Source organism: Ornithorhynchus anatinus, chromosome 6, assembly GCF_004115215.2.
Source record: "Ornithorhynchus anatinus isolate Pmale09 chromosome 6, mOrnAna1.pri.v4, whole genome shotgun sequence".
NCBI classification, from domain to species: Eukaryota; Metazoa; Chordata; class Mammalia; order Monotremata; family Ornithorhynchidae; genus Ornithorhynchus; species Ornithorhynchus anatinus.
The window spans coordinates 44,493,670-44,511,753 of NC_041733.1; the positions used below are offsets into that span (position 1 = coordinate 44,493,670).

Consider the following 18,084-nt stretch of genomic DNA (forward strand, 5'->3'; position numbering starts at 1 on the left):
TAGGATGTCCTGCTGTCACCTCAAACTTAACACGTCCAAAACAGAACTCCTCATCTTCTCTCTCAAACCCCGCCCTCCCCTTACTTTCCCATCACTGTAGGCGGCACTACCACAGGCCCGTAACCTTGGCCGTTATCTTGACTCCTCTCTCTCATTCTACCTACACAATCCTGTTGGTTCAACCTTCACAGCATGGCTTAAATTCACTGTTTCCCCTTCATCCAAACTGCTACCAGATTAATCGAAGCACTTTTCCTCTCCTGTCTTGTTGACTTTATTGGCCTCCTTGCTGACCTCCTTGCCTTCTCCCAACTCCAGCCCATACTTCACTCTGCTGCCTGGATCATTTTTCTCCAAAACGCTAAGTCCAGGTTTCCCCACTCCTCAAAAACCTCCGGTGGTTGCCCATCTCCCTCCGCGTCCCACAAAAACTCCTCACCCTCGGCTTTAAAGCACTCAGTCACCTTGTCCCCTCCTACCTTTCTTTTCCGATCTCTGATTTCCTACCACAACCCAGTCCGCCCGCTCGGCTCCTCTAATGCCAAGCTATTCACCGTACCTCAGTCTCATCTATCTCGCCACCAACCTCTCACCCACATCCTGCCATTGGCCTAGAATGCCCTCCCTCTTCATATCCAATAGAGGATCACACTCCCCACCTTCAAAGCCTTACTGAAGGCACATCTCCTTCAAGAGGCCTTCCCTAAGTCCTCATTTCCTCTTCTCCCACTCACTTCTGTGTCTCCCCGATTTGCTCCCTCTATTCGCCCCTCCCTCAGCCCCACAGCACTTATACACATGCATATGTATTTAGAGTAATGCCTGTTTCCCCCTCTAGACTGTGAGCTTGTTGTGAACGTGTCTACCAACTCTGTTAGATTCTTATATTCCACTCTCCCAAGACCTTAGTACAGTGCTCTTCGTACAGTAAGTGCTCAATAAATAGGACTGATTGATCAATCGATCGACCCCGAGAGTACTCTCAAACGCACAGTGCTCTGCCCCCACTGAGCACTAGGTAAATACTACTGTTGATAAGACAGCCCACCGGGGAATCGAGGACTTCTGAATCTTAGGGTTAGGGTAAGTCACACTCCCACTCCCTCTGCCAACGATCCATTGATACCACGCGTAGCAAAAAAACTTGGCGGAGACCCAACTTGGGCTAATACACGCTACTGTAGCCTGGCTGAGGCCAGGGTGGAGTCCAGCACAGCCACAAGGAGATGCACGCAGTCCTTGACTTTGGACCTTTTTGCATTCTGATCACTCCTTGCGGCGTTTCTAAGTGAACACCGCTGCAGCTTTACGGCACTGGATGCCCACGTCGACTCGGCCTGGTGATCCTGCCCAGCGAACGGGTAGAATAATAAATGGAGGCAGTTTGTGTTGAGTATCTCCTGTGCGCTGAGCACTGTCCTAAGCACCGGGGTAGACACAAGATCATCAGTCCGGACCCAGTCCCTGCCCCGGGCTCCTGGTTTCAGGGGGAAGACCACTGGCACTAATCAGTGAGGGCATATATTGAGTTTACTGCGTGCAGTGCTTGGGAGAGTCCAATATATCAGAGTTAGTTACCCACCAGAGCCCGGAACTGGCTCGGCAACCTACCCCTTTGCTGTTGTAGGGCTCTGAACTGTGACCCTTAGATGGGGACACGCAGAAACGGTGCAGTAACACAGAATGCATTGGGCAGACAGTGAGGCTGCTGGATCGGAGACGGCTAGGGCGGGTTGGCGGGCTGGCACCGAGTCTGTAGGCCGTTCTTCAGCGGTGATGGATCGCAGCTCTCACGATTCTTGCCACGGACGTCGCTGCTGATTGACTATTTCTGCTGAACTTGTCAGCTTGACCTTTCCTCGTGTCTGGCCCCCAGTTTCCCCTTCTCCCCTCTTGAGACTTGCAGCCCCCTGGTGAATGGGGACTAGGGTTGGCACCTGACTGATCTACTGCTCAACCAATCAATCAACGGAATTTATAGAGCGCTTAGTGTGTGCAGAGGACTGTACTATGCGCTTGAGAGAGTACGATAAAACAATATAAAAGTCACATTCCCTGCCCACATCCACTGCCCACAGACTAGACAATTTTTACAGTCTGCCTGGTCTCCCCTCTCTCTGTCTCAGAAACTGTCCTCTCAAAGGTCATCAGTGACCTCCTTCTGGCCAAATTCAACGGCCTCTACTCCATCCTATCCTCCTCGAACTTTCGGCTGCCTTCAACGCCGTTGACCACCCCCTCCTCCCGGAAACATTATCCAACCTCAGCTTCCCTGTCCTCTCCCAGTTCTCCTCCTTTCTTTCTGGCCAGTCATTTCGCGGGCTCCTCCTCTGCGTCCCACTCCTTAACCATGGGTGTCTCTCAAGGATCAGTTCGGGGGGTCCCTTTCTATTCTCAATCCACACCCTCTCGCTTCACTTGGAGAACTCATTCGCTCCCAACAGCTTCAACTACCAACTCTACGCAGGTGATGCCCAAATCGACATCTCCAGCCCTGACTTCTCTCCCTCTCTGCAGTCTCCCATTTCTTCCCGCCTTCAAGACCTCTCTACTTGGATGTCCTCCTGTCACCTCAAACTTAACATGTCGAAAACGGAACTCCTTATCTTCCCATCCAAAGTCTGTCCTCCCCTGATTTTCCCATCACTATAGACGTCACCACCATCCTTCCGGCTCACAAACCCGTATCTTGGCGTTTTCCTTGACTCTTCTCTCTCATTCAACCCACAAATTCAAACTGTCAGTTCAACCTTCACAACGTGGCTAAAGATCGGTCCTTTCCTCTCCATCCAAACTGCTACCCCTGTCAATCCGGTAGCCTCTCCTGCCTTGATTACTGTATCAGCCTCGTTGCTGACCTCCCTTCCTCCTGCCTCTCCCCACTCCAGTCCATACTTCATTCTGTTGCACAGGTCATTTTCCTACAAAAACTTTCAGGCCATGTTTCTTTCAGGCCATGTTTCCCCTTTCCCCAAGAACCTCCAGGGGTTGCCCATCCACCTCCAGATCCAACAGAAACTCCTCACCATCGACTTTAAAGCACTCAATCACCTTGCTCCTTCCTACCTCACCTCTCTACTCTCCTATACAACCCAGTCTGCACACTAGGTTCCTCTAATACTTCTCACGGTACCTTGATTTCATCTACCTCACTCCTCACAGCCCCCAAACTAGCTCTCTTCCCCCTTTCAAAGCCCTACTGAGAGCTCACCTCCTCCAGGAGGCCTTCCCAGACTGATCCCTCCCTTTTCCTCTGCTCTTCCTCCCTTCCCCATCGCCCCCTCCCCACGCCACAGCACTTGTGTACGTATGTACAGATTTATTGCTCATTAATGTGTGTATATCTATAATTCTACTTATTTCTACTTATGCTACTCATGCTTGTCTACTTGTTTTGTTTTGTTGTTGGTCTCCCCACTTCTAGACTGTGAGCCCGTTGTTGAGTAAGGATTGTCTTTATCTGTTGTCGAATTGTACATTCCAAGCACCTAGTACAGTGCTCTGCACACAGTAAGCGCTCAATAAATACGATTTAATAAATAAATGAATGAATACCTCACCACTGACCTCTCGTTCACATCCTGTCTCTGGCTTGGAATGCCCTCCCCCCTTATATCTGACAATTACTCTCCCCTGCTTCAAAGCCTGAATGAAGACGCATCTCCACGAGACCTCTTCCCGTACTAAGCCCTCTTTTCTTTTTCTTCAACTCCCTTCTGACTTGCTCCCTTCATTCATCTCCCCTCTCAGCCCCACAGCACTTCTGTACATATTTGTAATTTATTCATTTTATTAATGTCTGTCTCCCCCTCTAAACTGTAAACTCACTGCGGGCAGGGAACACGTTTACCAACTCTGCTACCGGACTCTGACAAGAGCTTAGTACAGTGCTTTGCACACAGTGAGTGCTTAATAAGAACCCAATGAGAAGCAGCACGGCCTAGTGAAAAGGGCAGGGGCCAGAGAGTCAGGGGATCTGGGTTCTAATCCCAGCTCTGCCAAATGTTTGCTGAGTGACCTCTTGGACAAGTCATGTCACTGCTCTGTGCCTCAGTTCTCTGCCTCAGGTCTCTTGTTCTCCCACCTATTTAGACTGTGAGCCCCAAGCAGGACAGGGACAGTGTCCAACCTAATTAACTTGTACCTACCCCAGCACTTAGGTTTGATACAAAGTGCTTAACAAATACCATTAATAAATAAATGCCATTGATTGACTGATAGCTCCGGTCTAGAAACTCACCTCATTCCAAGGGCCCTGCCATCCTTATATGAGAGGTGGGGTCCAAGCTGCCCCCTTCTCGCCTGCTCACAGGGACAGGGAGGGCAGGGCTGACGCGTAGCTTGACCGAGAGCCCCGGGACACGGTTTCAAGTTGGCAAGCAGCTCCCAGTTAAGCATAGAAGTTTGGCTGCTCTGGGACTGTCCCTGGAAGCCCCAGAGCAACCTCCTGCTCTCGAATTTAGGCTAAAGGAGGAAACTCCGTCCTCAGTTATTCCGTTGGCTGCAGGACATTCTACGGATTACCTTGGAAAGATCGTACAGACTGTCAGGTCTTTGTGCGCAGGGAACGTGTCTACCAGCTCTTTTGTAGCAAACTCTCCCCAGCACTCACTTCAGTGTTCCGTACACAGAAAGCGCGCAATGCAGGCCTTTGACTGACGCAGGAGGGTCAGCCTGGGGATGAGTCCCGGTTTGGTGTTAGCCTCAGTCTGGAGGAACCCCAGGAGTCTGCCGAGGTTCAGACCTGACCCCGGTCTAGTCCAGGGGTCGGAAACCTCGGGTTCTGCTTCGTGGATAAGCCGCCGGCAACTATTCCGGGGCAGAGCCAAACCCTACTGGAATCAATCCTGCCTTGTGGGAGGCGAAGGGGCGGGGAGGGGAGAAGGCAGCAGAGCAGAGAGAACCTCCGGGGGGTTTTATGGCTCGGTGGAAAGGATGGACGGCTGGGAGTCAGACGGTTGGGGTTCCCATCCCAGCTCTGCCCCCTGCCAGTTGGGTGACCTCGGTCTTCCAACTGTTTATCTGCCAAGGGAAAGCTAGGCCCCTAAACTAGGCCAAATAGAGAGACAGTGACATCAAGCTTCAATCCAAACAGAAGCTCTATAAAGCCATGGTAGTGTGCATCCTTCTAGGACTTGCCCTACTGCCCTACTGAGAGCTCACCTCCTCCAAGCGGTCTTCCCAGACTGAGCTTCCCCTTTTCCCTCTGTTCCCTCTGCTCCCCCTCCGCCCTCTGCTCCTCCCCCTTCCCCTCCCCTCAGCACTGTGCTCATTTGTATATATTTTTTATTGCCCTATTTATTTTGTTAATGAGGTGTCTATCCCCTTGATTCTATTCATCGTAATGATGTTGTCTTGTTTTCGTCCGTCTGTCTCCCCCGATTAGACTGTGAGCCCGTCATCGGGCAGGGATTGTCCCTATCCATTGTCGGATTGTCCATTCCAAGCACTTAGTCCAGTGCTCTGCACATAGTAAGCACTCAATAAATACTATTGAATGAATGAATGCAAAATGCGGAGAGTAATCCCTGCCTCCCTCCTCATCCTCAGCGACACTGACAAGATTAACTAGTTACAACGAAAAAGATGGTTAAACTTTTTCTCCCTCAGAGAGTGGCTCTATGTACAGAATGGAGAGGCAGCATCACAATACAAAGATCTTCTTTCTCTTCGGGGGAGGCCGCGTGGCCCAGCGGAAAGGACGTGGGCCCGTGAGTCAGAGGATCGGGGTTCTAATCCCGGCTCTGCTCTTTGCCTGCTGGGTGACCTTGAGCAAGTCACTCTGCTTATCTGGGCCTCGGTTTCCTCATCTGCAAAATGGATATTTGATCCCTGTCTTCCCTCTCCCTCAGTCTGTGAGTGCCACGTGGGTCAGGGACCAGGGCAATCTGATACCCTAGTGCTTGAGAAGCAGCGTGGCCTCCCGGAAAGAGCGAGTCAGAGGATCTGCCACTTGGTTGGCTCTGTGACCTTGGGCAAGACACCTCACTTCACTGTGCCTCAGTTACCTCACCTGTAAAATGGAGTCTTAAGGGTGTGGCACAGGGATTGGGTCCAACCCAATTATCTCGCATCTACCCCAGCACATTAGTATAGTGCCCGGCACACAGAAAGTGCTTAACAAATACCGCTATTATCATTATTGCTGTTATTTTTATTAGAATGCTTGGAACTTTCCCTCTGCTCCTCCCCCTCTCCTTTCCCCTCCCCTCAGCACTGTGCTCATTTGTATATATTTTTATTATCCTATTTATTTTGTTAATGAGGTGTCCATCCCCTTGATTCTATTTATCGCGATTAAGTTTCTTGTTTTTGTCCGTCTGTCTCCCCCGATTAGACTGTGAGCCCGTCGATGGGCAGGGATTGTCTCTGTTACCGAACTGTCCATTCCGAGCGCTCAATGAATACTATTGAATGAATGAATGGACTTCGTAAGCGCTTAACAAATACCCCAAACCTTCTTCTTCTTCACAGCCAGCAATACCCCCAATGGATTAAGAGGAAATTAACGTTGTCTCCTAACTTCAAATGAAGACACGGGAAGCCCTGAGGTTTGTAGGAGCCAAGAGCCCTCTCTCCAGTAGACGGAAGCGGGTGCCCTCTCCTTCAGACATGATCGAACGTGCCCTCGGGGGGGATTCGCTTTCTCCCAGGGCCTCTGCTGCTAGGGGAGCAACGGGCTGGAAATCGGAAGCGACTTCCAAGCGGAGAGCCCAGGTCCTCCTCGGACAGCGCTTCCCGAGAGCCGGGGTCTCTCGCGAGCCTGGCCAGTTGCCCGGGTGAACGCCGGCCATCGACGCTGCCGGGCGGTGGGTTTGGGCCAGCGGAGGTGAGGAGTTTCTGGGGGCAGCTTAGGGTAGTGGCGCGCAGCAGCACAGCGTGGCGGCCAGGGCACGGGCCTGGGTCTCAGGGGGTCATGGGTTCTCATCTCCTCCGATGCATGAGCTTGGGCAAATAGCTTCTCTGTGCCTCACTTACCTCATCTGCAAAATGGGGATTGAAAAAGGGAGCCCCACGCAAGAGAGGGGCTGTATTCACCCCAGGACTCAGTACAGTGCCCGGCAAGTAGTTAATGCTTAACGAACACCACAGTTGTTATTACTCTCCTTACCTCATCGCCACGTTGCTGCCATCGATGACGACTGGCCTCAGATTGTCCGTGTTGTCCACCACCTCTTCTTCTAGCGACAGCTCGGGGCTGGCGACCTCCCGGGGGCAGGGGCCTCGGGGCACCAGCATGCCGGAGGCAGTCCCGCCCCCGCCGCCCCCGCCGCCGTGCCCCTCCGTCTCGCCTTTGTTACCCAGCCTGACCAGCTCGGCCAGGATATCGTTGATCAGCGCGTCGGGGCCCAGTTTGTTGAGCACGGCCTGGATCTGTTCCCCGGCGTACCCCAGCTTGAGCGCGAAGTCCATTTTGGCCTGGTATTCCTTGTCCGGGGGGGTCTTCCCCGCGTCGAGCTGCAGCTCCTGCAGGGTGCTGCTCTGGGAGAAGCTGGGCCGGTCCAGGCAGGGAGAGCGGCAGAGCTGCCGGTGAGGCTTATGGGGCACCTCTCGCTCCCTCCAGCGAGGGTGGCCGCCGCCGCCTCCGCCGCCGTCGACGCCGCCGCTGCCGCTGCTGTCTCCACTGCTGCTGCCGCTGGTCCTGAAGCAGGGCTGCTCGGGCTCGCTCTCGGAGCTCGTCCAGTCCTCCGACTCGGCGCTGCAGTCCCCAGCGTCCCGCTCCCTGGTCCTCTCTTCTCGGGAGGATCTCTTCTCCATTTTCAGCTTCTGCACCATGGACCAGGCCGTCATCCCGTTGGGCTACCGGCCGGAGACTGCCGAGCCTCGCCCTCTTGCGCCGCCCGCCCCGTCCGGCTTCCGGGGGCCGCTTTAGCCCCAGAGCATCTCCGAGCCCGGTTCACTCCGCCCGGGGCGCAGGGCTGGGGGACGTCGCCGGTGCCCACGGGCTCCTGGGGTGTTCCTGAAAACCAAGTACGGGTACAGAATGAATCTGGTCGCGCTTGGAAAAAAGGTGACGCTCTGTGGGGGGGAGGGGGCGGGAGGAGAGGAGGGGAGGGCCTGAGCTGCGCAGCGGGCCCTCTGGGCCCTCCCACGCCGCCCAAGAAGACCCAAGGCCATCTGGATGGCCTCTTTGGGAGAGGCGATGCTAAGGTGACTCTACTTTCCAGACTGAGAGACTGGAGGTGGGACTTGGAGGGGATGAGGCTTTGCTCGGATGAGCCCAGAGGGCTGAGACTGCAAGGAGAAAAAGGCAGGAGGGGGACACACCCACACACACACGGGCAGAGGCCAAACCTCACAAGCGCTCACTCACTCACACACGTTTTCAGACCAAGGCGCACAAAGACGTACATCCCCATTCACATCCCGTGGCTCAGTGGAAAGAGCCCGGGCTTGGGACTCAGAGGTCATTGGTTCGAATCCCGGCTCCGCCACCTGGCAGCTGTGTGACTTTGGGCAAGTCACTTAACTTCTCAGTGCCTCAGTTACCTCATCTAGAAAATGGGGATGAAGACCGTGAGTCTCACGTGGGACAACCCGATGACCCTCTATCTACCCCAGCGCTTACAACAGCACTCGGCACATAGTAAGTGCTTAACAAATACCAACATTATTATTATTATTATTATTCACACGTGCACACGCGCACCCATTCCTTCACCCCCCACCCCCAACCACCACACACGCATGCACACCCCCACACACAAACTTGACCCGGCACACAAAAAGTATTTCTCAGAGAAACCGCCCGCCAGCCCAGGGCAGCACTAAGCCCGCCCCCGGGCTGCCCACGGACGCCCCGACTGCATTCTCAGGGACCGGAAGCGCCCCTGTCACCCAGGAAGAGACGCTAAGATCACAAACCACAACTCCCCGATGCCCCCGGAGACTTTTACCGCCATCCACCGAAGGCAGACCGCGTTCCTGGCGGGGACGCCGTCCCCCAACCCCGCTCCCCAGCCAGAGCGCTTCCCCCTTCCAGCTCCCTCTGAACCCAGGCTTGGCATCCGAGCTGTGGAACCCGGACACCGGATCTGCAGAGGAGTGAGGTGGGAGGCCTAAAGTTTAAAAAAAAAAAATAAGGGCCGTCCTGGGCCTGTTGCCCATCGGCACCAGACAGAGGACAGCTGAAACCTGGACTGTCCCGTCCCAAACTTGACAGACGGCCGCCCCGCTTCTGAGGATGGCAGCCTTGGGAGGGGCCACCGCGGACTCTGCCAAAGCCGCCAGACTCGACGAGCCGGGGGGTTCTGGGCCCCGGGAACTGCTCCAAGTCAGAACCCGGCGAACACAGCAGCAGCAGCAGCAGCAAGAGGAGGGCCGATGCGGGGCACAACCAGCTGTTTCCTGGGCCTGGGCGAGATCTCTGGGCCCAGCCCCAGCCTCTCTCTTGTTATTTGGACGGGGAGTTGAAAGGAGCAAACACGGTTTCTGCCGAGGAAGCCAAGTAATCAAACCATATTTAAGAATGTCTGGAGGAGGGACCGAGGAGGCCAGCAAAGGAAACTTGAAATCATGGGCTTCTGCTCTCCTTCAGAGACTGCCTTCGTTAGATCCTTGAAGAGTCCACCAAGGAGCTTTTCAGGCTGTGACCGTTTATCTTAAAAACAATGGGTCGGGTTGCTAATAGCCTCTCCCCTCTTTGCTTAGTGAGAAGGAGAAAACCTGCCTAGAAAAACTATATCCCGTCCCCACTGCCATTTTCAAGTCTGGGCTGGAAACCAAACATCAGGTGGCCCAGATTGTCATGGTCCATGTACTTTAAGGACTTTTAAACCCCAAAAGAGCCTCTCTCCTCTTCTTTATAAACCATTTAGGGAGTGCTAAGGTGGAGATTAAACACTTTTTAAACTGAACAATAGACCCCAGCCCTGGTGAGGAAAGAGATGGACTCCAAAGTCCCAAAATGGCAGCGGGAAATTTAAAGTCTCCCAGATATTCAGCATTTGGGGGTTCTGCCAGACTGACACTACCATCCTGGCAGGCTGGCCAGGAGCCCAGGGTGCCTGCCGGCTAGGACGCCTCTTCTCTTTCCGACCCGTTTCTCGTCTTGAGGTTTCACTGGATGGGTGTCAGCGGAGCAGCTTTTTTTAAAAAAATCTGCCCCACCCAAATCCCTTCACCCCTCAAAAACCTCCAAGCGTTGCCTGTCCATCTCTGCATCAGGTGAACAATTCTCACCGTGTGCTTTAAGGCACTCAACAGCTCTCTCCCCACACTTATCCTCGCTCCTTTCCCACTATCCCCCAGCTCACATACTTGGCTCCTCTCTTTCACTCATTCATTCATTCAATTATATTTATTGAGCACTTATTGTATGCAGACCACTGTATTAAGTGCTTCGGAGAGTACAACACAGCAACAGACACATTCCCGGCCTACAACGCACTTACAGTCTACCATCACGCCAACCCACATTTCTTTCACCACTGCCCCTTGCTCCCTCCTTTCCTCCTGTCTAGAACTCCCTTCCCCTTCACAGTGGGCAGACCACTGCTCTCCCCATCATCAAAGCCTTTCTGAGCTCCCATCTCCTCCAGGAGGCCTCTCCTGCTTTATCTCTCATCTTCCTGCTATGGGGTCACTTGGGTCCTCAGCCGCTAAGGTACTTTTCCCATTTCTAACCCACCAAGACTACTTCCGTACAAATCTTTAAATTCAATTCTTCCCCCATCTGTAACTGATTTTAGTGTCGGTCTCCCCAGTTAGACTGTAAGTTCCTTGAGGGCAGGGATCGCGTCGATTCCCTCTATTGTAGTCTCCCAAACACTCGGTACAGTCCCAGCACATGATACGCGCTCAGTAAATACTGTGTGTTGACGCACCGGGATGGGATGTCAGGGAAGATGGCCGAGGTCCCCTCCCAGGCCCTTTGCTCCACCTGCTCCGATGTCTCATTGAGAGACTCATTTGGAACGTTTGTGGAGGTGAATCCCTCGAGCCAGCTCTGGATTCTGCCCGTCACCTGAAACCACAAAGTAGCATCCTTTAGGAAGCAGTGTGGCTTAGTGGGAGTCAGAGGATGTGGCTTCTAATTCTGGCTCTGCCACTCTTCTGCTGTGTGACCTTGGGCAAGCCACTTAACTTTTCTGTGCCTCATTTCCCTCATCTGTAAAATGGGGATGAAGACTGAGCCCCACATGATTACCTTGCATTTACCTTACCCCAGCGGCCAGAACAGTGTTTGGCATATAGTAAGGTCTTAAAAAATACCATAATAATGATTATTATTTGATTATTTAGGAGCCTGCTGCCAGCTGAGGTGGTGGGAGAGAACCCCTTAGCTGCAAGGAGGAGGAACAGGAAGGAGAGGAGAGGAAGGAGAGGAAGACTGGCTCACTAGTGTGACAGGGACGGCAGTTATCACCACTGCTGGCGATCACAACCCAACTGGTTCTTTCCTGCCTACTGTGGGCAGAGCCCCTTACTGGATTCATGGGAGCACAACTATCAATTAATTAATCGACTGTATTTATTGAGCCTTTACTATGTGCAGAGCACTGAACCAAGCACTTGGAAGAGTCCAATAAAACCGAGTTGGTAGACAGACTTTCATTCCACAAGGAGCTGGCAGTATGAGGTGAAGACTACGATAAAACTGGAAGTGGAAGCCCCCACCCTTGAAGATCCTACAATCTCTAGCCAATCTTCCTAACTCTGTTTTCCCCCTTTCCACTCCCTTGTCTCTCTCTAATAATAATTATAATAATAATATTAATAATGTTGGCATTTGCTTAGCGCTTACTGTGTGCAGAGCACTGTTCTAAGTGCTGGGGTAAATACAGGATAATCAGATTGTCCCACGTGAGGCTCACAGTTAATCCCCATTTTACAGATGAGGTAACTGAGGCACAGAGAAGGTAAGTGACTTGCCCAAAGTCACACAGCTGACAAGTGGCAGATCCGGAATTCGAACCCATGACCTCTGACTCCCAAGCCTGGGCTCTTTCTACTGAGCCACGGTGCTTCTCTGTTCTCTACAATGTTGTATTGCCCTCTCCCAAGCATTCAATACAGTGCTCTGCACACGGTAAGCGCTCGATAAATACGACTCACTGATTGATTCTCTTCCTCTTCTGCCTTCCCATCATGAGGAGAAGCGAGAGGGAGAGGCAGTGTGGCCTAGAGGAAAGAGCACGGGACTGAGAATCAGGTTTTAGTCCCGTCTGGGCCACTTCCCTGATACGTGACCTTAACTTTTCTGGGCCTCAATTTTCTCATTGGTAAAATGGGAATAAAACACCCACTCTCCCTTCTTAGTCCCTGTCCCCCACGGGCCTGGGAATCAGGGTCTGATCCGTTTATCTGGAACCTGCCCCGATGCTTACCACGGCCCCACCGCCAGCCTTCGTTTGAGAAGCCAGCGAGGAGTGAAAATAAGCGTGAAATCCTTGTGACTACTTCATTAAGTCTCAGCAAGTCTTTTGACTATTATATTTATTCGGTGATGTATTTATTTTCGGAAAGTAGTCGTCAGAAACATTGCACGAGTGCGCTAATATATAAAAAGACCACGGAGATTTTAGCATCAAATATAGAAGTGACGTTTCTGTTGCCTGATAATTCCTGTTGAAACCATTACACGCAGTGGCACATGTACTTTTTAGGAAGTTTCCAATAAGGAATTAACTGACCATTTTTGCTTTCACTTCCTAGTCCCGTGTTACCTTATGCAAATTCTGAAGCCCGTTTCCTTTTTCGTTTTTCATTTTGCTCACAACTCAGATCGTTTGCAGGTGATTCCTCCGCCGGACCAATTTACAGAAGGGTTTCCTCCCGCACACCGGTTGGCCAGTGAACCGGAGGCAACGGCTGGCCTTGTTCATCGCTCGTTTGCTCCCGGAATTAGAGGCACGTTCCCCGCAGGAAAGCCCGAACCGGGCTCGGCCCCTCTAAACGACGGATCTGCTCATAATGGCCCCTTAGCTCGATCCTCAATGGCCCCAATCTCCTTCGCTCCCCGGCCCTCAATTATGTACGCTAGTAACTGTTCGTGTGGAGAACGCGTTAGCCGCAAGAATGAATTCGAGCTCAGGGAAAACCCCACCAGAAGGAAAGCTGGACTGTCCTTTGACTCTACCAGCTGCTAATTGTGAGCATTTGTCACTGAGGCGCTATAAATGGGAGGTGAGCCAGAAAACCCAGTGGGTGAGGACCTTAAGGTTATCTCCACTATAAATTTAAGGGCATTGTTTGTCCTTTTGCACTAGACTCTGGGGGTGTCCATAATGTATATTGTCTGTCATAGGTCATACACTCTAGACTCTAAGCTCGTTGTGGGCTGGGAATACATCTACTTATTGTTTTATTGTTCTCTCCAGAGCGCTTAGTACGGTACCGTCCACATAATAAGTGCTCAATAAATACTACACGGCAGGGACCATGTTTTTCAATCCATCAGCTGCCCCTATTGAGCACCTTCTGAGAGCGGAGCACTGTATTTAGCGGTTGGGAGATTGCATGAGAGTGAGCAGGGACAATCTCTGCACTCAAGAACCTTCCAGGCTGGAAGGTTTGCATGCGGCAGCATTAATTCTGGATAATGCCCAGGCTGGGTCTCCAGTGTAACGTCTTCAGTGATCAATCAGGTGATAAGATATGGGTAGAAGACCAGAAGGAGCAGGAGGATTTTGGTTCATCTTGCGTCTTGGGAGTGTCTCTCATCTAAGCGGAGCTCTGAAAAGCCAGACCCAAAAACCTTTCTCTTTTTTTTTAAAAAAAGATACGATGGTATTGATACCATAAGATACCCTAAGATGGTGTCTGTTAATTGCTTTCTGTGCAGCAAGGACTGTGCTGAGCCCTGGAGTAGGAACAGGACAATCACATCTGCACAGGCCTGATTAGGGAGGCCGATTCCCTCTCCCCGCTTGACAGAGGAGGAGCCCGGACACCGTGAGGTGAAATGACTTGCCCGAGATCACACGCTAGGTAGGTCGCTGGCAGACCCAGGATGAGAACCCCGGTCTTCTGACCCCCAGACCTATGCACATTCATTCCACTGGGCCCCGGTGCCCAGATGAGCCAATAAAATGACCGACTCTCACCGGGAGGCGAATGCCATCCTTATTCAACGATGGGGCTGGATGTGGTTTATTAGTTTCTGGAAAGGAACAAACGGTGTGGTGCTCGGAGAACGCAGTTTGCCCACAGTCAGAGAAACTAAGCAAAAAGTTCCAAGGGGGCAGCTGAATGGGTCTAAGTACAGCCAGATGATGACATAAATGCAAATATCACAGAGGAAAGGGCACACGTTTTTTCAATAAGAAAAAAAGGGCATTTCCTTCGCCCATGCAGGCTGCTGAACCACAGCGCTTCATTCCTTGGTTCTGCCCTGTAGAGCGGAACGGAGTTTTACTCGACTTTCTGCTAAGATGAACTGAAGTCCCGTTTTAGGCAGGGACTCCACAACTTTGGGGGCTGGTCCGGGGTCCCACATATTTGAATGTGTGTCTCATTATTTAGATCTGGAGCTCTTCGTTAATAATGATAATAATTATAATAATGACGATGATGATGGTACTTGCTAAGCGCTTACTATGTGCCAAGCATTGTTTCTAAATGCTGGAGTAGCTACAAGTTAATCAGGTCATCTCACGTGGGGCTCACAGTCTTAGGGGAAGCAGTGTGGCTCAATGGAAAGAGCCTGGGCTTGGGAGTCAGAGTCATGGGTTCTAATCCCCGCTCTGCTTGTCAGCTGTGTGACTTTGGGCAAGTCACTTAACTTCTCAGTTCCCTCATCTGTAAAATGGGGATGAAGACTGTGAGCCCCGCATGGGACAACCCGATCAGCTTCTATCTACCCCAGCACTTAGAACGGTGCTTGGAACATAGTAAGCGCTTAACAAATGCCATCTTTATTATTAGAGAAGCAGCGTGGCTCAGTGGAAAGAGCACGGTCTTGGGAGTCAGAGGTCATGGGTCTTAATCCTGGTTCTGCCACTTGTCAGCTGTGTGACTTCACTTCTCTGTGCCTCAGTGACCCAATCTGTAAAATGGGGATGAAGACTCTGAGCCTCAGGTGGGACAACCTCCCCGAGCGCTTAGAACAGCACTCTGCACATAGGAAGCGCTTAACAAATACCAACATTATTATTATTATTATTATTAATCTCCGTTTTACAGACGAGGTACCTGAGGCACAGAGAAGTTAAGTGATTTGCCCAAAGTCACATAGCAGACAAGTGGCGGGGTCGGGATTAGAACCCAGGTCCTCTGACTCCCAAGACCGTGCCGTGTCCTCTAAGCCAATTTGCTTCCTCGTGGTGGGCAGGGAAGGTGTCTACCAACTCTGATCTATTTTTCCTCTCTCAAGCAATCAGTACGTCACCTCACTAATCTCCTACTACAATCCAGCCCGCACACTTCACTCTTCACATGCCAACCTTCTCACTGTACCTTGATCTCATCTATCTCAGCGCAGACCTCTCGCTCATGTCCCGTCTCCTGCCTGGAACGCCCTCCCTTTCCATATCTGACAATCACTCTCCCCACCTTCAAAGCCGTACTGAAGGCACACCGACTCCAAGAGGCCTTCCATGACTAAACCCTCATTTCCTCTTTTCCCACTCCCTTCTGCGTTGCCTTGACTTACTCCCTTTATTCACCACCCACCCCCGCACAGCCCTACAGCACTTATGTCCACATCCATAATTTATTTATTTAATGTCTATCTCCGCCTCTATACTGTAAGCTCTTTGTGGGCAGGGCATGTATCTGTTACGCTGTTGTGCTGTACTCTCCCAAGCACTTAGTACAGTGCTCTGAACACAGGAAGCGCTCGGTAAATAATAAATATGACTGCTCTGCACACGGTAAGCACTCAATAAATACCACTGACTGATTGGCCTGGGTGTCATGACAAAATCCCTAAGCTAGCAGTGTGGCTCAGTGGAAAGAACCCGGACTTGGGAGTCAGAAGTCATGGGTTCGAATCCTGGCTCTGCCACTTGTAAGCTTTGGGACTGTGGGCAAGTCACTTAACTTCTCTAGGCCTCAGTTCCCTCATCTGTAAAATGGGGATTTAGACTGTGAGCCCCACGTGGGACAACCTGATTACCCTGTATCTACCCCAGCCCTTAGAAAGTGCTCTGCACATAGTAAGCGCTTAATAAATACCAACATTATTATTATTATTATTATCAATCAATCAACCGACTGACCAACAGCATACGAATACCTACTATCTGGGCAGAGCACCGTAACGAGCCTTTGGGAGAGTACAACAGGGTGAGCAGGGCCGTTTGCTATCCCACCAATCTAGCGGGGGAGATGGACGCTAAGATATCGAGTCTAGAAATAGGAACACAAGTTGTAAACAGGGGTGTGGGTGCCCAAGTGCTTAGGGGGTGCGGAACTCCTGAAGTGGCAGTTGGGGACATACCGGGTGGGCAGAAATGAACCAGGGAAAGTCTCTTGGAGGAGATGAGATTTCACAAGGGCTTCGAAGGTGGAGAGAGTGGAGCTCCGCTGGATATGAAGGAGGAGGGAGTTCCAGGCCAGAGGGAAGACACGAACAAGAGGGTGGTGGAGAGAGAGAGAGATGAGAATTAGGGACAGCGAGTAGGCTGGCTTGAGAGGAACCTAGGGAGCAGGCTGGGGTGGAAGAAGAGAGCGGCTAAATGGGAACGAGAGCCGACAGAGGGCCTTCACGTAGCTGATCAGAAATTCCTGCCGGATGAAGACAAGAGCGGGCACCGGCTGGAGCTTTCCGGGTGAGCGGGGCGACCCAGGCGGGACAACCTTTGGGAAAAACGACCCAGGTGGTGGAGTAGACTAGGACTGGAGGGGAGAGTCTGAAGGCAGGGAGGTCAGTGAGGAGGCTGAAGCAATTACGGTGGTGTTGGCCGCTTAAGGCGGAAGAGCACAATTATTGCGATCACTGCTTCTGTTGCCAGTCGGTACGTGTGTCTCTCCGTGTGTTTGTGTCTGTTGTTTTGCCACCCGGTCGTCTCCTCCTTTCTGTCCTCCCACCCACCTCTTTTCCTCTGCCTCTTTTTTTATTTCCCTCTCTCTGTTTGCCCCTGCCCTTTACTCACCCACCCCAATGGGGGCATAAAGGGCAACTCCTTGACCCTCCTTGAGCACCCCCAAATCTGGTCACCTTAATTGAGCAATTCACCCAAACCTAAAGAGCCAATTACTTTTTAATCTCCTGAAAAAAAAAAGAAAAACTCTTGGGGGAGGGATGTTGTCGTTTTTATTCGGGTCGTAAAAAACTGGGCCTTGGAGCCAAATGCCTAAACCACGGGGCCCAAGGGACCTGAATGACTCTGCCGCCTGTGGCTACAGAGTTGAGGGTTTCAAACTAATCAACCCAAGGATCTCTTTAGGTACTAAAGCTGAACATTCAGTCGAAAGTCACTATTTAGCCAACCACCTAAAAATCTAAATTGATGTTGGTTTAAGCTATTTTATTTTTTTTGAAGTTTGGTTAACGTCACAATTGGGTCGGAACCTGTGCAATACCGGAAAAATCCCACTTTTCTCGGGTACCTGCAGGCCCAATTATGCTGAAAGACTCAGTCCCATTTAGTTCAGGTAATTGACTTTACCTTATACTTTAGTTTTCAACTCTGTCTCTTGGGCTATTTGGAAGGACCACAAAGGACCATCTATGATTTCTACAGGACTCTTCTATAATCTATCAATGGTATTTACTGAGCGCTTACCATGTTTACTGAGAGTTTACCGTACGTGGAGCACTCTACTGAGTGTTTGGGAGAGTCTAATACAGCAGAGTTGGTAGGCATGATTCCTGCCCTCAAGAAGTCTACTGTGTGTGGAGAGCTGTACTAAGTAAGCGCTTGCAAAAGTCCAGTCTAATACAGCTGGCAGACAGGATCCCTGCTCTCGAGAAGTCTACTGCTTACAGCCTCAAAAATCCCAAGAGAAGTGCACCTGAACGGACATAGAAGATTTACACCAACCAAATGTTGTCTGATCCAAGTTCCCATCGGGAAGCAGAGGGCTCGATTGAGGTCCTCTCGACTATTTTCTTGTATCTTGCATAGATTATCCAGTAGCAAGAGCAGAGCTCTGAGTTCTAGTCCCAGCTCTGCTAGCAGGGTAGCGTCTGCCCTG

At 51.5% G+C, this 18,084-nt stretch overlaps 1 protein-coding gene across 3 annotated transcripts in view; it reads right to left on the reverse strand.

Annotated features, from left to right (window-relative positions):
- ZC3H12B (zinc finger CCCH-type containing 12B) overlaps positions 1-18,084 on the reverse strand; it is a 76,340-nt gene that overhangs the window by 11,967 nt on the left and 46,289 nt on the right. For all 3 annotated transcript variants that reach the window (XM_029067837.2, XM_029067839.2, XM_029067840.2), the window contains one exon: positions 7,112-7,960. In XM_029067837.2, the coding sequence (XP_028923670.1) occupies positions 7,112-7,791 (680 nt within the window). In that variant the 5' untranslated portion in view covers positions 7,792-7,960. The remainder of the gene's footprint in view (positions 1-7,111; positions 7,961-18,084) is intronic.